A 16,870-nucleotide genomic window follows, 5' to 3' on the forward strand; every position below is an offset into this window, starting at 1 on the left:
TATATATATGCTGAAATGTCCCGAACTCATACTTGCAGTGGTCTGTATGATTTAATTGCTGTCCGACAAGTTTTAAATTATTACTAAAATTAAATAAATAAAAAACTTTAACAATATCTTTGGCATCTCTTGAAAGTTAATCTCTTGCAGTTAATATTGGGATCAAAGTACTTTCGCACTGGCATAGACGCTGGGGTTAATAAATTATTTAAGATCGTTTAGGATTTGAAGAAGGGTTGTAGAATTAGAATATTTAAAACCAGTTGTGCTGTGCATTGGACTTTGTTACCATCGATTTTTTTATGTTGTACAAGATATTTTTAAAAATGAGACCAAGCTGGTCGCCAAACGAGGCTAGTATATTTTTAAATTTACTATTCAATATTTGCAGAAAAATCACTTCATCTTTTTTTCCCCCTCAGCCAAGCTCTCTTCTAGTTTGAGAGCTACGAACAAGACAGTCTCGCAATTTTGCGACGTCCTCTTTTTCTTTCAGAGGACCGCGACGGACGATGTGATCCGATGGGGGTTGGGTAAAGTACCGTGGCACATTTTTATCTCCACCACTATCAGTGTCGCAAAGATGACGAGAGTGAAACTACCCGAATTTTTTTATATCATTTTTCTTTATTAGGTGATACGTTTTTTTCCCCTAGACTTCTCCCCTCTCGAGTACATCGATAAGAGGGGTAAAAGGGCAGATCGGGAAGTCGTGGTACTTTATCTCTAGCCAGCAGATGCCTTGGACCGCCAAGTGATCGACAACAAATTATGACATCCTTTTACACAAGTCCCCGATAATCTCAGAAGAAAAGTCGGTTCCTTTGATGCTTAAATTCTGCGCCCACCCTTTCAGAACTCTCAGAAGGAATATTCTCAAGGAATATTTCTTAAGTGATTCTCACTTTGGCGGCACTTTTTGTTACATTGTTTTATGGATTTCTGACGTCATATTTAATTTTGTGTCGTTAAAAATTACGTTAAATTACGTAAAATAGTTTTTGTTTGCTGTTTAATTGTAATATTATGCATAAAGGATTTTGTTGTTGCGCAAACATTTTCTAAAATTAAAATACTTGGGGTAGTAATAGAGAGTTACCAAGGGGAGATTAATTGGCGTGCATATGTCGTTGACCAGTGTATTTCTTATAACTTCTTTCAGTTTGTGCTGTCTATGCATGTTACTTCAAAAAAAAAAAAAAAAAAAAAAAAAAAAAAAAAAAAAATTATAATAATAATCTGGGTAGGTACTTAGCAAATTTTTGTTATTTTCCATATGTAAGAGCACAATACACTAAATCAGATTTTTCACCAAAATTAATGTCGTATCTATAATTTTCAGTGATTCGGAAAAATTAATGTCGCATCTATAATTTCTTCTTTCATCACTCTTTGAATGTCAATTCTTGTATCCATCTAAAAATTATTTTTTCAATACAATTTGAAAGTCATTGTATAACCATTAGTTATTTATTTAGCACACTTTGAAAATTATTCTCGTATCTGCAATTTTCCGTGCAAGAATTTTTCTGGTGTCTATAATTTCCGTGCACTTTAAAACTTAATCTCATATTTATAATATTTTCTGTGTGCTAAAAATTTTTTCTCGTCGCTGTAATTTCTTTTTTCGTACACTTTGGAAACATTATCTTCCCTTATCTATAATTTCTTTTGAAAAATTTGTTTATTTATATATATTTTTTTTCAGGCTATCCGATGCACTTCAGCTAATTGTTCCTGTGATTGCTTCTCACCTTGTAAATCTCGAATTCGAACTTGTGATGGCTGTGGACATGGATGGGTCAGCCACGGTAAAGCAATTTTCACCTATTTGCAAATATATATATATATACATCAATTCTTCAAGTAAATTGAAAATAAGAGCAGCAAAAATATACCGGAAAATTTAAAGAACAATTATAATTTTGGTAAAATTTAGTTATTTTAACCCCAGATTAAAAGTTTTTTTTTTAATAAATTAATACTATAATTAAAAACAACTTCTAACACTAATATTAGAATTAAAACCTAAATTGTCCCATGGTTTATTTAGAAAACTCTCAGAACCTTTTCTCCCTAAAATTCCAAAATCTCCTTTGTTACTTTTTCTTATAATATATATTTTTCTTATAATATTTATTCATAAAATGCATGAGTTCAGAAAGATAATGTATTCATATTCTAAAAATGCATGTAAAGTTATTTGTTGAGTTGAATAAAACTGCGAATGCTAATATCTATTTTCTTTCTTCATGTAATATCATCGGCCTATTTAATGTTAGTTCGTTATTTGATAAACAGGTGGCACCACAATATCTTAACATATAGGACCATTTTGGAAGTATTAAAATGATTTAGGATACTTTATGGGTATTTTTGATGCTTCAGAAATATAAATTGAGCATTTTGATAGTTATCAAAAGAAAAGGGAGGCATCAAAGATGCCTCTTTATTTATTTTATTTTATTTTAGTTTATTAATTTTTTTTATTTCGAGTAGATTTTATGAGGTAAAACATTGATGCAACTTTGAAAGTCTTATTTGTTATTTTTGTCGTAAGCCCTATAAAGAGTACCATTCTTATGGCGTGGTTCATAAAGTATATACAATGAAGAGAATAAAATAATAATATTTACTTATTAAAATAAAACCTTACTGGATACTAAACAAACTANAACATTTTTGTAAATATAAGCAGCATTTACGTGCTTTCAACAAACTGAATTATAAACCATGATGTAAGAAAAAAGCATTATTAGAATCAGTACATACTAGAAATAGGTATTATTAGAAATAAAAATTACTTAACATTCATAGTAAACAGCACCATAAATTTTTATTGCAAGTTTATTTATAAACTGTAGACTTGAAAGCAAATTTTATTGCGATCTTACCAACAAAACTAATTATTCATTGTTATTCCCCTCAGCGTTAATCCGTCGATATCACAACTACTTAAAACACAAGAAAAACGTTATCGTGTTTTTAAAATTGCGTGTCGCCAACTTTCGTGTTTCTTTTCTCCGGGCATTTCATTACAGGCAATTAATACCTAGCCCCGAAGAAGTACAAAATACTTATGCTGGACGCCATTTTAATCCTGAGCTTACATGAACATTTAAGGTGGCCTCTGTAACAAGGCGTCTTGTTGGGTCTTTTTTTCTATTGGTCGGGTTCTGCATTTCTTCTTGATCCGCGGGGTCGGTCATCATTTCGTAATCCGATAAGCAGCACCTACCTTTCCTCGGATGGTGTTAGGGCAACACGCAAACATCAAAGACAAAAGCTGGCGCTAAATCATCTGCTTAAAAAAGCATGCATCCAATTGTTATCTTTTTGGACTATATACTTAACACTGACTGTCGACTGAGTTAACAATCGCATTATTGAATATTGTTTTTTTTTGGCGATCGTTGGCTTATAAGAAAAAGATAAGAAATGATCTGTAAGAAAAGTTGAAACTATGAAAAAAACTTTAGGTCATGGTCAACTTACTACACAGATTGCTGTGCCATATAGAGTGCTCTAGTCTAAACAACTTATTTATCATTTCCTTCCCTCCTCTTTTTAAAAATTCTTATAAAAGTGTAATAATCATTTGGCTACAGAAAACAGTAGACGATAATAGTAAATATTTATTGGCAAATTTAAAATTGTTGACATATTATAAAATTTACTGACAAATATTTAAAGCAAATGTTTATTGTATCCGGAATTCAAAAGATGATGAATCTTTAGTGTAAAAGATTAATTTATGCCAACTAACTTTGAAATAGTTAAATAATTTGTAACTGACAAGTTTGGTAAAGGAATGAGATAAATTGTAATTTAGATAATTGTAGATAAATTGCCCGAAACTGAATTCGAACTCTTGATCTTCTTGGTGCGAGGTCAATTCCCTGACCACTATACAGAATGTAGGCTTGGTCTGGCTCGTGAGTTTCGACCGTCTAGTCTTCATTCTAATATCGTCATTTTAATTAGCAATCTCCCACAATGCACCACGACGAGGTTTCCAATAAAGGAAACTTTTTAGTCACATATTTGTGAATTAGAACTCCATCACAAATCACGTGATCTCAGGCTCTAAATTAACAAAATACGGCTCAATGATTGCTGAATCGTAAGAAGAGAGAGTTTTAGTTTTGAGAGTTCATTTGTAGCTTCAAGGTATATTCTTGATTTATAATTCCTTTTTTACTATTTTTTAACTTTTAAATTACTTATGGGGGTGAAATAGAAACCCCACATAGACGTGTTTTCAATGATTGTTCTCTTTGTTTTATAAGATGCATGCCATTTTTTAAAATTAAAAATAACTTATGCAGATAAATTTAAACTCACTCAAAAAAAAAATAATAATAAATTTGTTAATAATGAATGCACCAATCTTTCTTTTGAATTATTTAATGACGGAAATAAAACTGGAACTTATTCTAATAGAGTTCCATAAAAGGGAAAAAAAATTGATTTTATTTTTCTGACTCAATTCAATGAATATAATACTTTCTTTCTTTATTTTTTATCATTAACTAAAGAGTATAAATTACTTATTTAAATTTTTTTTTTGAACTGAAACACAACACTTAAATGAATTTTAAGTTACAAAAAGTAGCTTTTTATTGCTTTTTTTATGGAAGGGAGGATTAAACAAATGTTTAATTATAGAGAGCTTACATCTAAAAAAAATCAGTATTAAAGCAGAAAAACCCAAAAAATCTTCAGGTGCTAGTAAAAACCTCCCGTTTTCCATTCAAATGAATATTATCTTTCGATTTTTTCCCCCCTACTCATTTACTTTTGCAACATTGCATCGTTCGTCCACCCCACCAAGTTTCTGTTTCCTCTTCGAAACTTTAATCCTAAGGTATCCCAAAGAAATTTATTTCATTCTTAAAACTTTGTTTTTATCACCATTCTCTGCGGAGCAATTAGGTACGTACGGCAGGGAAGTCGGACACGAGGTAAGCCCTTTTTAATGATGACCTTGCCCTAACCCCTTGAGGGGGACTTTTATCCATTTAACCCCTTCGACCTAATTTGCATAAGATTTACCCTTACTACCCGTCCGCTCACTGCTAAGTATTGATACGTTTGCGGGGATATCGATACGGTAGTCGGATAGTCTCATCTTCATAACACCCGAAGATGGCCTTTTCCCATTACACTCCTCAATTCATCTCTTTCCGCAACAAAGTCGTCCTATTGACCTTCCCTCCCGCCCTGTAGCGAAATTCCGAAATTTTTAACCACTTTGAAGCTAGATCGGGAGAGTACTGGAGCTGCATTTTTTTTCTTCTTTTTTTTTACTCTATCATTCTTGTATCTTTTTTCCCTTCTCGTTTTAAAGCTGCAAGACCAGGAAGATGAGTGTCTCCCTGGTGGACAATCTGACAGGGCATTTTCGGGATTCAGATTTATCGTAGCAGGGCCACGTGCAAATCAATTTTTTATAGAGAGAGTGGGTGTGCGTACGACCCATCCTGCGTCCCGTTTCCTGTTCCATACTAGATGGATAGAGAGTTAGCTGTGTCGAAATTGACAGAAAGTGCTTTTTTTTCCCAGAGACTTTTTCCGTTGCACATTTATTTACTTTTCCACTGCGTTTAAGTCCCTGTATATTTTTTTTCCTCCATCCATAAAGTCCCTTAAGAGAAACGTCGAGAGGACTTAAAAACCTATACATCCCCTTCGTATTACCCCTAGTTCGTAGCTATAGTTATTTTTTTGTACCACTTGGAAAGTAACTTCGGTGTCTATCCAGGAGAAATGGTTTTTTTTTTCTTCTTTTTCTTTTACAACTTCTTCAGAGAGTAGAGTAAAAAGGAGGGTTCTTTTCCAAGGAGCTCCGTCTTTTACTTCGCCTAGCTTAATGATTCCACCGGAGGATTTCTTTCTCTATTTTTCGTTTGGACTACTACTTTGTGGTCTAAAAGCAAAGCTTTTTTGTTAGTGTAAAAAGTGGTGGGAAGTTGGCTTGGCAAAACCACCCAATGTAAAAAGCAGCTAGATAAAGGATTATTTTCCCTCTAGTCCTTTTTTACCGACAAGCTATTATTCTTACTTTTCAAGTAAAAGAATTTCAAAAGTGTCAATTTCTTAGAGCGATTTAGATCTTTATGGAAAGTTTAAATTAAGTCACAGAAAAAAATTGATTTCATAGTGATTTCGTAATAATATTTTCCCCGTTTACCTAAATCATTTGACTTGTGGCATAATGTTTTATTAATTTCTAGTATCAGCAAAAACTTCTCTAAATGTATTTTACATTTATAACTTTTTTAAAGCTGTAAATGTAAAATCTTAGTTCTTTGTTTATAGTGCTATACTATATCATATACTTTCGTTTCTGATAAACAAGGATAATTACAATTTATTTTATTTAAGCTCTTTACCACTCTATCTTTCTTTTCTTTTCTTTCTTGGTTCACTTTTAAGTTTTAGAAAACAAAAGAAATAAGTTTCATTTATTAAAACTGTACTGCGAAAAATAAAATTTATCCCTCTTCCCCTCCAAAAAAATAAAAAAATTTTTTTTAAGAGAATTAAAATTTCTTCACAGAATTTTCTTTTTTACTAGTTTAATATATTTTTTTAAATGCTTTAATAATCATAAAATGAATTTTAATGAACAATGAGCTCACACTATCAAATCAAATAAGCATTTCTTATCATAGTTGCCTATTCTGTAATCTTTCACAATAACAGTACTAAAAATTATCTTATTTTAAAATTTTTCTCTTCAGAAGCTTGTGAAACTCGGCTCTTCGACTTTTCCTTCCTAAGATAGCCCCACAATTTGCTCTGGCAAAAAGTCTCTCATTCTACGTGCCCATAAAAAACGAAGAAATAAATAAATAAACAGAAGTATAAAAAAAATAGCAACAAAAAAGATGGCAGACTAGAGGTTAGAAGAGAAAAATTATCCGAGGACCTCAGAGCCGATTACTCTGACCGTAACTGTGGCTGGCATGAGATGTGAGGGGAGGGGGCTAATAAACGTGTCCTTTTCTTCTTCCTGTTTTCTTGTGCCAAGGCAAAAGGTAGGGAAAGTACCTGGTGGTTCGCATCGATTGCTGCTTTTCACTTGCTTCTGCTGCTTCTTATAATAGATGTCTCTTCTCGCCAAGTGTAATTAGGTCCTGGCAGCACACAAGTCCTTTTCTTTCTGTCCAGACACTTTTGGCCTAAGAAATTCTCGCCATCCGGGGACCATCCTGTGTATGATTGAGCTATATTTGTAGGTTGATAGTCTAGTTCAACGGTTCCTTAATGGTGTTCCGTGGAACCCTACGGTTCTGTGGAAGGGTCACAGGGGTTCCGAATGTTGGAAGTGTTTTTTTCCATCAGCTATTATTTTTGAAACCTGTAATTAAATTTATATCTGATAAATTACCCATTATTGATTTAATATTTTCGTTATTTTTATTAAATTATTCAATTAAATACTTGTGTAAAAAGGCAAAATTAAAAAACTTTTGAATGATATACTGAATGAATAATGAAAAGGACACATTTATGAAAAATTTCATTTGTATTTTGTATTTATAAAAAATAACGAAATTCAGCAATGAAGAAATATATGCCTCTACTAATCAATCTCAACGTTTGTTTCCGTCCTTTTTCGTTTCTATTTCAATGAAAACAAAATTTTAGCTCTTGTATATTTGGTCTATGCTTAGCAAAAATCAAATTAGAGCCGCTCCAGACCTCTAAATTTAACTGTGTGACATAACAGTATTGATAAAGGGATACGATGAAGAAATTTCCTTTTTTATTCATTCATTACTTATTTTCATGATAATCAACAAAATTTGAATCATTAAACATTTTTATTCATTTATAAATTTATTTATTAAGTCTCGGGTTTCTGCGAAAGGATGATCGATCATTTAGGGTTCCATAGCTTAAGAAAATTGGTAACCACTGGTGTAGTTCCCCAATCCACTAAATTACGTTAGAACTCCTCAGTAGGTACTGAATCAGTTATGATTCGAATGAAATAATCATTTTGACACTGATTCAAAGCGTTGATTTGTCAGTTGTTCAAGGATAGCTGTTCAATAAACTAAGTTAAGAATTTCCCTTCTCTGTAGAATTGTGATTTATTGGGTTATTCATTGGAGTAGAAATACGGATGTGATTCGTTGATTTGAATAATAACTAATTCGTGAGTAAGTACGATAGCTGTTCACTAAATTTTGTTAGTCCTGGTGTTGGCAAAAAGTCTCGTAGGGGAAGGTTAAAAATTCCAGCATTTTAGGTAGATTTCTCTTGTTTAAAAAAGGAAAACATGTGTGTAGAGAGGGGTATTTATTCACCATCTGCACCATGAATCGTAAATGATTCTTTTGAATTTATGATGATAGTAGGGGCTTAAAAATGTTTTTTAAGTAGATAACTGGCATTGGTATCACGCGTCAAATAAGTCTGCAACAAGAAATGATCTTGCATAGGTGCACACTCAGCTTCAACTCTTTAACCAATTAAAAGTAAACAAAACCAAAATTAAAGACAATTTACGATGTATAAAATATTACCTGAATAAATAGTAAGTCAACAAGTAAAAATTTTTAAAATTAATAAAAATGGAAACTGCGAAATTGACGAATCAGAGTTATTTTATCAAATAACCATTGGGGGTGGGGGTTGAAGTTCTTCACTCCAGCACCCCATTCACTACACCCCTGTAGAGCTTCTACTCCCGTCAGAGTTGCATATTTACGGGGTTATATGATTCACCGAAGTGATTCGTTGATTTGAATAATAATTGATTCGTAAGTTAATATAGCTGATAACTATGCAACGTTTGGGCTCCCATTCCCTTTAAAATTGTAGCATTGCGGGTTATTCGAATCACCCAATTAATTCGTTAGTTCTAACAATAAACGATTCTAATAAGTTGATTAAAGTCAGCTGTTTCAACCAGTTTATTACATTGAATCTTATTCATTTATGATCTATTGAATCTGATTCATTTATGATATATTGAATCTGATTCATTTATGATATATTGAATCTGATTCATTTATGATATAGTATATGGATTTGTTTTTTTACTCTTTTATTTTGCCCTCTCTTTTCTTCTCATTGAAATTTTATTTTTCCTCCCTCTATCTATATATCCATTGAGAATTTTTCAATTTAGCAAAGCAAACTTGTTCTTTTTTTTCCTCTCTACTATGCTGCGGCATTATCGTCACATATTTCCAGCGACTTTCGAAAACGATAATTTCAAGAATATTTTTTACCATTATTTATCAAAAAAGAGCCATTTTCAACAATAACCGACTTTTGGTCTTGCGAACTTTTTCTTTTCTATGGAGAGATACCGCAAAATATTTTTACGTCACGAAACATACGATATAAATAAATATTTTATGCAGGTAGATCAACCTTGATATTCAATAAAATCTTACTCATTTATTTAATGGGTTTCCCTTCTTGCAGAAGCTATTTTATCGATTTAAAAAAAAACTTAATCCTTATTCATCAAGAATTTTTAGTTTACCGCTTAACAAAAGTCACTTTGTCGTTCTACAAAGCTCTTCCTGAAGGAAAAAAAAATTTGCAAACCCAACTATCATTCTATTGTTGATAATTCAATTGGACTAGTGCGTGCCTTTGAAGAAAGTCCTACCAATAAATAAGGTCGCTGTCCTCGACTTTTGTCTTCTTTTTTTTTAAGTACTCTTCTCTGCGACATTCTCAGAGCTATGCATTCATATACATAATTGTTCGTCGAACTGTGCACTATGTACGTATGCACCAAATCCCCTGATGTCTTGTTTGTTAATCTCACCCAAAAAAGTGGAGGCACCCCAGAAAACCTTTGATATTTCGTATAATAGATATGGAAAAGAATATTCTTGTTTTGGTCGGGGTTGTCATTTTATTCCAATGTAACTTGGGTGGTCGGTCTAGTTCGCTTTGTTAATCTGGTGCAAGGTGTTGTGTGCGAACATGGAATACATGAATGAAATTAGAATTTGTGTGGGATTATTTTTAATGAGCTAAAGATTGTCCTAAGCTGATGAGGATTACAGATCTAGGAACATATTCTTATCATAGATTATCTCATTAACTATCTGGATGAAACCGACTAATTGCTGATGCAGTGTAGCTGGTTTTATTTTAATGCTGATGCTCTGTAGCTGGTTTTTATTCCAATCATATTTGATTCCAATTTATTCCATTTATTCCAATCATAAGTTCTTGCATGAGATTCTTTTTAGTTGTTTGAGAGAAATATTGTTCTCAAATTTGAATTTTCATCATTGCAAATGAATTTCATTAAACATATACTCTTATGTAAGTAATTTAATTATAACATTGAAAAATAAAAGAATATAAAAATAAAATTTTGTTACATTATTACTCTACTGGAAATTTTAGAGAGTGCTTAACCATAAAATGGTTTAAATTTACTGAAACCTTTATATGGTGCTAAGTTGAGCCATAGTATCATACTTTTTCAACTTATGAAGATATTATGATTCAACTTGAAGTAAAAATATTATTCAGTTTAACATAGTATTAATACAAGGAAAATTTACTGCTAATATGATTCAGTATTGAGTATATTTTTTTAGAGTATACAATAGTTCTAAAAATCAAGTTTACATCATTCTAAAATTATCATCCATTCAAACTGGTTCTTCACTTAAATAAATAGAATCGGAAATATTTAAAGAATCAAATCAATTATTCGAATCCCGAAAAAAATCAATCTTTTTTAAATTCCGAATCAACAGATAAAAACTAACAGATCTTATTCAAACCAATTTGTTCTACTCATGATATCAACAATAAATCATTGTAATCGATTGATTTAAGTAAAATAAAATAAATGATATTAACAATAAATCATTGTATTCAATTAATTTAAGTAAATTAAAATAAATCGATTAAAATCATCGATTCGGTGAGGTGCCAAAAGAATTTTATAAAATCAATCCGAATCTCCATTCGAATAATTCCCAAGCGCTTTATTTAATCGTTGAATTTTATTGAAGTAAACGAGTTAGAAATTTGAGCAATTAATTTCAACAAGCAGGTTAGAATAATCGAATAACATAATTAAAAGCTAATTGTTAATTAATTAAAAACCTAGCTATTAAAATCAATTGATTAAAAAAATCATTTAAGTAACAGAGTAAAGATTATATTCGAGTAAACTATTCATTATGAAAGAGATATATTTTTTATTATTAGTTTTTTTTCCACATTTGTCACTTTCAAACCTACTTGACTGTTTATTGTTACTTTTTTTTCTTTAACCCGTGTATTTGAGACGTATTAAATGAAGTGTTGGGCTGTCGGCACCAAGCTATAATCATTTAACTCTTTTTATTGTTTCCACGCTTTATTTAATCATATCATATGATTTTAATGAAATAAACGAGTTAGAAATTTGAGCAACTAATTTTAACAAGCATGCATATTAGAATCATCGAGTATCATAACCAAAAGCTAATTGTTAATTAATGAAGCTGTTAAAATAAATAGGTTAGAATAAATTTTTCATATAACAAAGTAAGGATTCAATTCACTAAATTCGAATCAACAATTTATCATGAAAGATATATATTTTTAATTTTTTTAATTTTGCAAAATTTTTGTCACGAACTTTCTCACTTACTGCACTGGCTACTCTATTTTGTCACACGTTTTTTTTTTTTTTTTTTTTTTTTTTTTTTTTTTTTTTAAAAAAAACTCTTGTATTTGAGACGTATTAAATGAAGTGCTGGACTGTCGACGCCAAGCTATAATAATTTAAGCACTTTTTTATTGTTTTCACGGTTGGTTAACGACGAATATTTTTTTTCTTTCAAGCTTGTTAGCTAACAATACCTTTAAAAAACTACCAGATTTTTCTCTACATTTTATGCAATTTCATAAGTAGAGATGTTGTTCAAAATTTATGTTTCATTTTATTTTTAGTTTCGTCTATAATCAATAGAAATATTGTTTAAAATGTATGAGTTTATTTTCCTTTCGTCTGATGGTGAGTTTAGGATTTCGTCGGATATCGATAAGATTTATAAATTTATTTTCATTTCACTTGAAAACAATAGAGAAATTGTTTGAAATTTGTAAGTTCCTCATTTATCTTGATATCAAGAAATAAAGTTTTTTTGAAATTTATGAGTTTATTTTTATTTTGTTTGAAATAAATGGTGTTATTATTTACAATTATGAATTCATCATTTCATCTAAATTCAATAGAGATATTGTTTAAATTTTATGAGTTTATCATTTCGTTTAAAAGCAATGAGATATTGTTAAAAATGTATGAATTTATTTTCATATTGTATGAAATCAATACAAATTAGTTTAAAATTTATAATTTTTTTTTAAATGTAAAAAATTTATTATTTTGGCTAAATATCAAGAACACGATAGGAATTTCAATTTTCGGAAACTTTGGTAAACATTTCGATTCTTAACATGACAATTGATTTCACACCTCACTTACTTTTATTTAATTATTTCAGTGATAATTTAGATTCGAGAAAACGAATTTCGATCAATTCCAATCAATATATTTTTTAAAGAGCAAGAAATATAAAAAAGGGAAAAAATGTTTCAAGAAATCAAATTTCTCGAATAATATATAATATATATATATATATAATATATATATGCAGGTGTGTAATATGTCATAGTAAACGCAAATTCTAATAAGAGAATTAGAAAAGTAAGAACTATAAAAAAGAAAAGATTAAAAAAACTATATTTGAATTCTGTTTGGCTATACCAAAAAAGGACAGCTAAAGAAACCATGACTATTCCGTCGTAAAACGCAGCATGAAAGACCTTCATTTCTTGTACAAATTTTGTTNGATTGCATAGCAATCGTTGGGGTTGGGGAGTTAAAATTTAGAACATGAAATAAATTCATTTTGAAATTTTATTGTAACTCATAAGCCATTAAAATTAAATATTTATGTCAAGACTATAATCAATTAAGACAAACAACTAATGGTTTAAGAAAATTTCAACTGTACCAAACTGGCTTATGATCCTTGTGAAGTAGTATTTGTGTCTTTTCAAAATTTGGGTTTAACAGTATACAAATTTTGAAAAAAAAAATTTAATTTCTATCATATTTTTATTCGAATGAACCAATTGAGCTCAAGTTTTGAAATGGTTTTAGTGATTGAAAAGCAGAATTAAAATGTTTTACGATATTTTTTTTTTTGATTAAAAATACCTCCGGCAATTTGTTTCAAATGTACATGTTGTGAAGTAAAATATATTTAAAAAAATTCTCGATAAATAATTTTACATTTTTAATATCATTAATGTAAAATGAAAACTCCCCATTCAAACTTATTTCATTTTGTTATTGCACAAAACTCAATAATGAAAAGGCCAAAAATTGTCTCACTCAGGCATTTTGATCAAGATAAAAAACCGCCAAAAAAATTAAAAATTGCGATAAGACGGTGCAGTGATGAAAAAGGCGAAATATCTTTTGTTTGTTAAAGGGGGAAGCTTGTCGGCGAAACTATTCCATTAAACGCAACAAAGAAAAAGTGAAAATTCATATCCTTCGTGCATAAGAAAAATGAAAGAAAAAAAAACGAGGAAAAAATTGGAACTAAAAAGAAAGATTGGCGTATAATTGTTTACTTCTCTTTATAATAATCACTGTGCAACATCTTAAAAAAAATTAGATTATATATAAACCAAGATCTTCCGGCATACCTGTCCTAACGATAGTTCTCTGGCGTAAGGCGGAGTTTTGGCGCTTTTCTTGATGACTTCACCTTTTTCATTAAGAAAGCCTTTTGTGTATCACTTTCTTTGTAATATTGGCCCTTTGAGGAATTTTTTAAAGGAAGTAATTAGAAAGAAGGAGACTTTAAATAAAACGGGGTACTTTGGGGTTTTATGCGTTCTCCCCGTCTTATGACTTGGCTATGTTTTTGTAATAAACGAGTGAGAAAACAATTTCTCGACCAAAATGGAAGTCATTTTATTTCAACTTTAAAAATGGAAGAAATAATCACCACAGCCTATCGCCAAAGTCGTTGTGGTGAGAAAGATCTTTTATTTATAAGTGCTCCTATTGTTGGCGTAGCTTTGTTACTGGTTGTAATTTGTTTTCCGTTTTGATAAATATTATGCTCTCGCTTTCACACATTAGAAATGTTAATTTTTCATAAAATATTTCATACTTGTATGCTTTGCGTGGTTTTATGTTTATTTTCGTCGTTATTTTTACTTTTATGTTTACGCCGTTTCTTCATGCAATGGTCCATATTTACCTTTGCTCTAACCTATTAAGATTCCATAGCAACCGTTAAGATTGCTTCCAACCAATTAAGATTGCATAGAAATTAAGATTGCATAGAAATTAAGATTGCATAGAAATTAAGATTGCATAGCAATCGTTGGGGTTGGGGAGCGTTATCGAACAGGAGATAGAGTTCACTAGTTAAAATTTAGAACATGAAATAAATTCATTTTGAAATTTTATTGTAACTCATAAGCCATTAAAATTAAATATTTATGTCAAGACTATAATCAATTAAGACAAACAACTAATGGTTTAAGAAAATTTCAACTGTACCAAACTGGCTTATGATCCTTGTGAAGTAGTATTTGTGTCTTTTCAAAATTTGGGTTTAACAGTATACAAATTTTGAAAAAAAAAATTTAATTTCTATCATATTTTTATTCGAATGAACCAATTGAGCTCAAGTTTTGAAATGGTTTTAGTGATTGAAAAGCAGAATTAAAATGTTTTACGATATTTTTTTTTTTGATTAAAAATACCTCCGGCAATTTGTTTCAAATGTACATGTTGTGAAGTAAAATATATTTAAAAAAATTCTCGATAAATAATTTTACATTTTTAATATCATTAATGTAAAATGAAAACTCCCCATTCAAACTTATTTCATTTTGTTATTGCACAAAACTCAATAATGAAAAGGCCAAAAATTGTCTCACTCAGGCATTTTGATCAAGATAAAAAACCGCCAAAAAAATTAAAAATTGCGATAAGACGGTGCAGTGATGAAAAAGGCGAAATATCTTTTGTTTGTTAAAGGGGGAAGCTTGTCGGCGAAACTATTCCATTAAACGCAACAAAGAAAAAGTGAAAATTCATATCCTTCGTGCATAAGAAAAATGAAAGAAAAAAAAACGAGGAAAAAATTGGAACTAAAAAGAAAGATTGGCGTATAATTGTTTACTTCTCTTTATAATAATCACTGTGCAACATCTTAAAAAAAATTAGATTATATATAAACCAAGATCTTCCGGCATACCTGTCCTAACGATAGTTCTCTGGCGTAAGGCGGAGTTTTGGCGCTTTTCTTGATGACTTCACCTTTTTCATTAAGAAAGCCTTTTGTGTATCACTTTCTTTGTAATATTGGCCCTTTGAGGAATTTTTTAAAGGAAGTAATTAGAAAGAAGGAGACTTTAAATAAAACGGGGTACTTTGGGGTTTTATGCGTTCTCCCCGTCTTATGACTTGGCTATGTTTTTGTAATAAACGAGTGAGAAAACAATTTCTCGACCAAAATGGAAGTCATTTTATTTCAACTTTAAAAATGGAAGAAATAATCACCACAGCCTATCGCCAAAGTCGTTGTGGTGAGAAAGATCTTTTATTTATAAGTGCTCCTATTGTTGGCGTAGCTTTGTTACTGGTTGTAATTTGTTTTCCGTTTTGATAAATATTATGCTCTCGCTTTCACACATTAGAAATGTTAATTTTTCATAAAATATTTCATACTTGTATGCTTTGCGTGGTTTTATGTTTATTTTCGTCGTTATTTTGTTACTTCATATGCGTACTACGGGATTTAGTTAATTCAGCATTCGTTTGAAGAAAAATTTAAGCATTTTGTGGACGCGTTTGAGACAACTTTATCAGTGTACGCTTGTTTGCTTACAACTCAAATATTTAGATTCAGATTAACTAAAAATTAGCATTTAATGCTACAAAAAAAAAAAGATTTTTTATTACTAAACAATTATGTAGTTTTTATTTCCCTAAATTTTAGTTTTTATTTCCCCACTTATATCTTTTTTGTAACTCAATTATTGTAAAAATTAACATTTTAATCCTCGAATAAGCATTTAGTTCTTCTAAAAATTAACATTTAATTCTTCTAAAAACTAACATATAGTTCTACCAGAAATCTGGATTTAGTTCGGTTTATTATTCATAAAAACACTTATAATATCATAAATTGATGGTAATATGAATAATAAATTCAGAGTTTGAAATTCTGTTATGTATCAGGAAATCATGGGCAAAATACAGGTGCAACATTTCCATTGTGGTATTAAGTCTTTTGTTTACTGTATTTTTGGAAAGCCACTTATATATTATTTTTTATTCGTTAATTTTAAAATTAGTTCATGATGATTTATGACTTGCTTTCCGTCCTTATCGATTAAAAAGATTTTATTTACTTCCCAATGTTTAATGACGTGAACTATCAATTATATTAAAACGAAATGCGTAGAATCTGTAGAAACTGCATTTTGCTGAGTCGGGTGGCTCATATAAATTTTAAAACCTCTTACGTTCTATACTTGATGCCATCCCCCGCCCCCCCATGAATTTTTCTTTCCTCTCTAAAAGTGAAGCTATTGTAATAATTCTGAAATATATCTGTTCAAAACATTTGTAATATTGTTGTTTTTGTTGTTGTTTTTTTCTCCAGAAAATCAAAGTTTCAATTTAATTTTTTTATCATACCAATCTAATATTGATCAACACAGAAAGGAAAGCGATACGCAGCAGGGGGAGGGGAATGAAGAAAAAAGTGCTTCGTTAGGGCACGGAGAGGAAAAAATTATTTTGCTTTAAATATGACTTAATATCTTCGCAGGATTA

General features: G+C 30.3%; 1 protein-coding gene across 1 annotated transcript in view; it reads left to right on the forward strand.

The window, feature by feature from the left end:
• LOC107450335 (zinc finger protein basonuclin-2) overlaps positions 1–16,870 on the forward strand; it is a 163,146-nt gene that overhangs the window by 66,443 nt on the left and 79,833 nt on the right. Inside the window, exon 2 of the mRNA XM_021145546.3 lies at positions 1,709–1,811. Within this exon, the coding sequence (XP_021001205.1) occupies positions 1,709–1,811 (103 nt within the window). The remainder of the gene's footprint in view (positions 1–1,708; positions 1,812–16,870) is intronic.

This window comes from Parasteatoda tepidariorum, chromosome 7 (genome assembly GCF_043381705.1).
Source record: "Parasteatoda tepidariorum isolate YZ-2023 chromosome 7, CAS_Ptep_4.0, whole genome shotgun sequence".
Taxonomy (NCBI): Eukaryota; Metazoa; Arthropoda; class Arachnida; order Araneae; family Theridiidae; genus Parasteatoda; species Parasteatoda tepidariorum.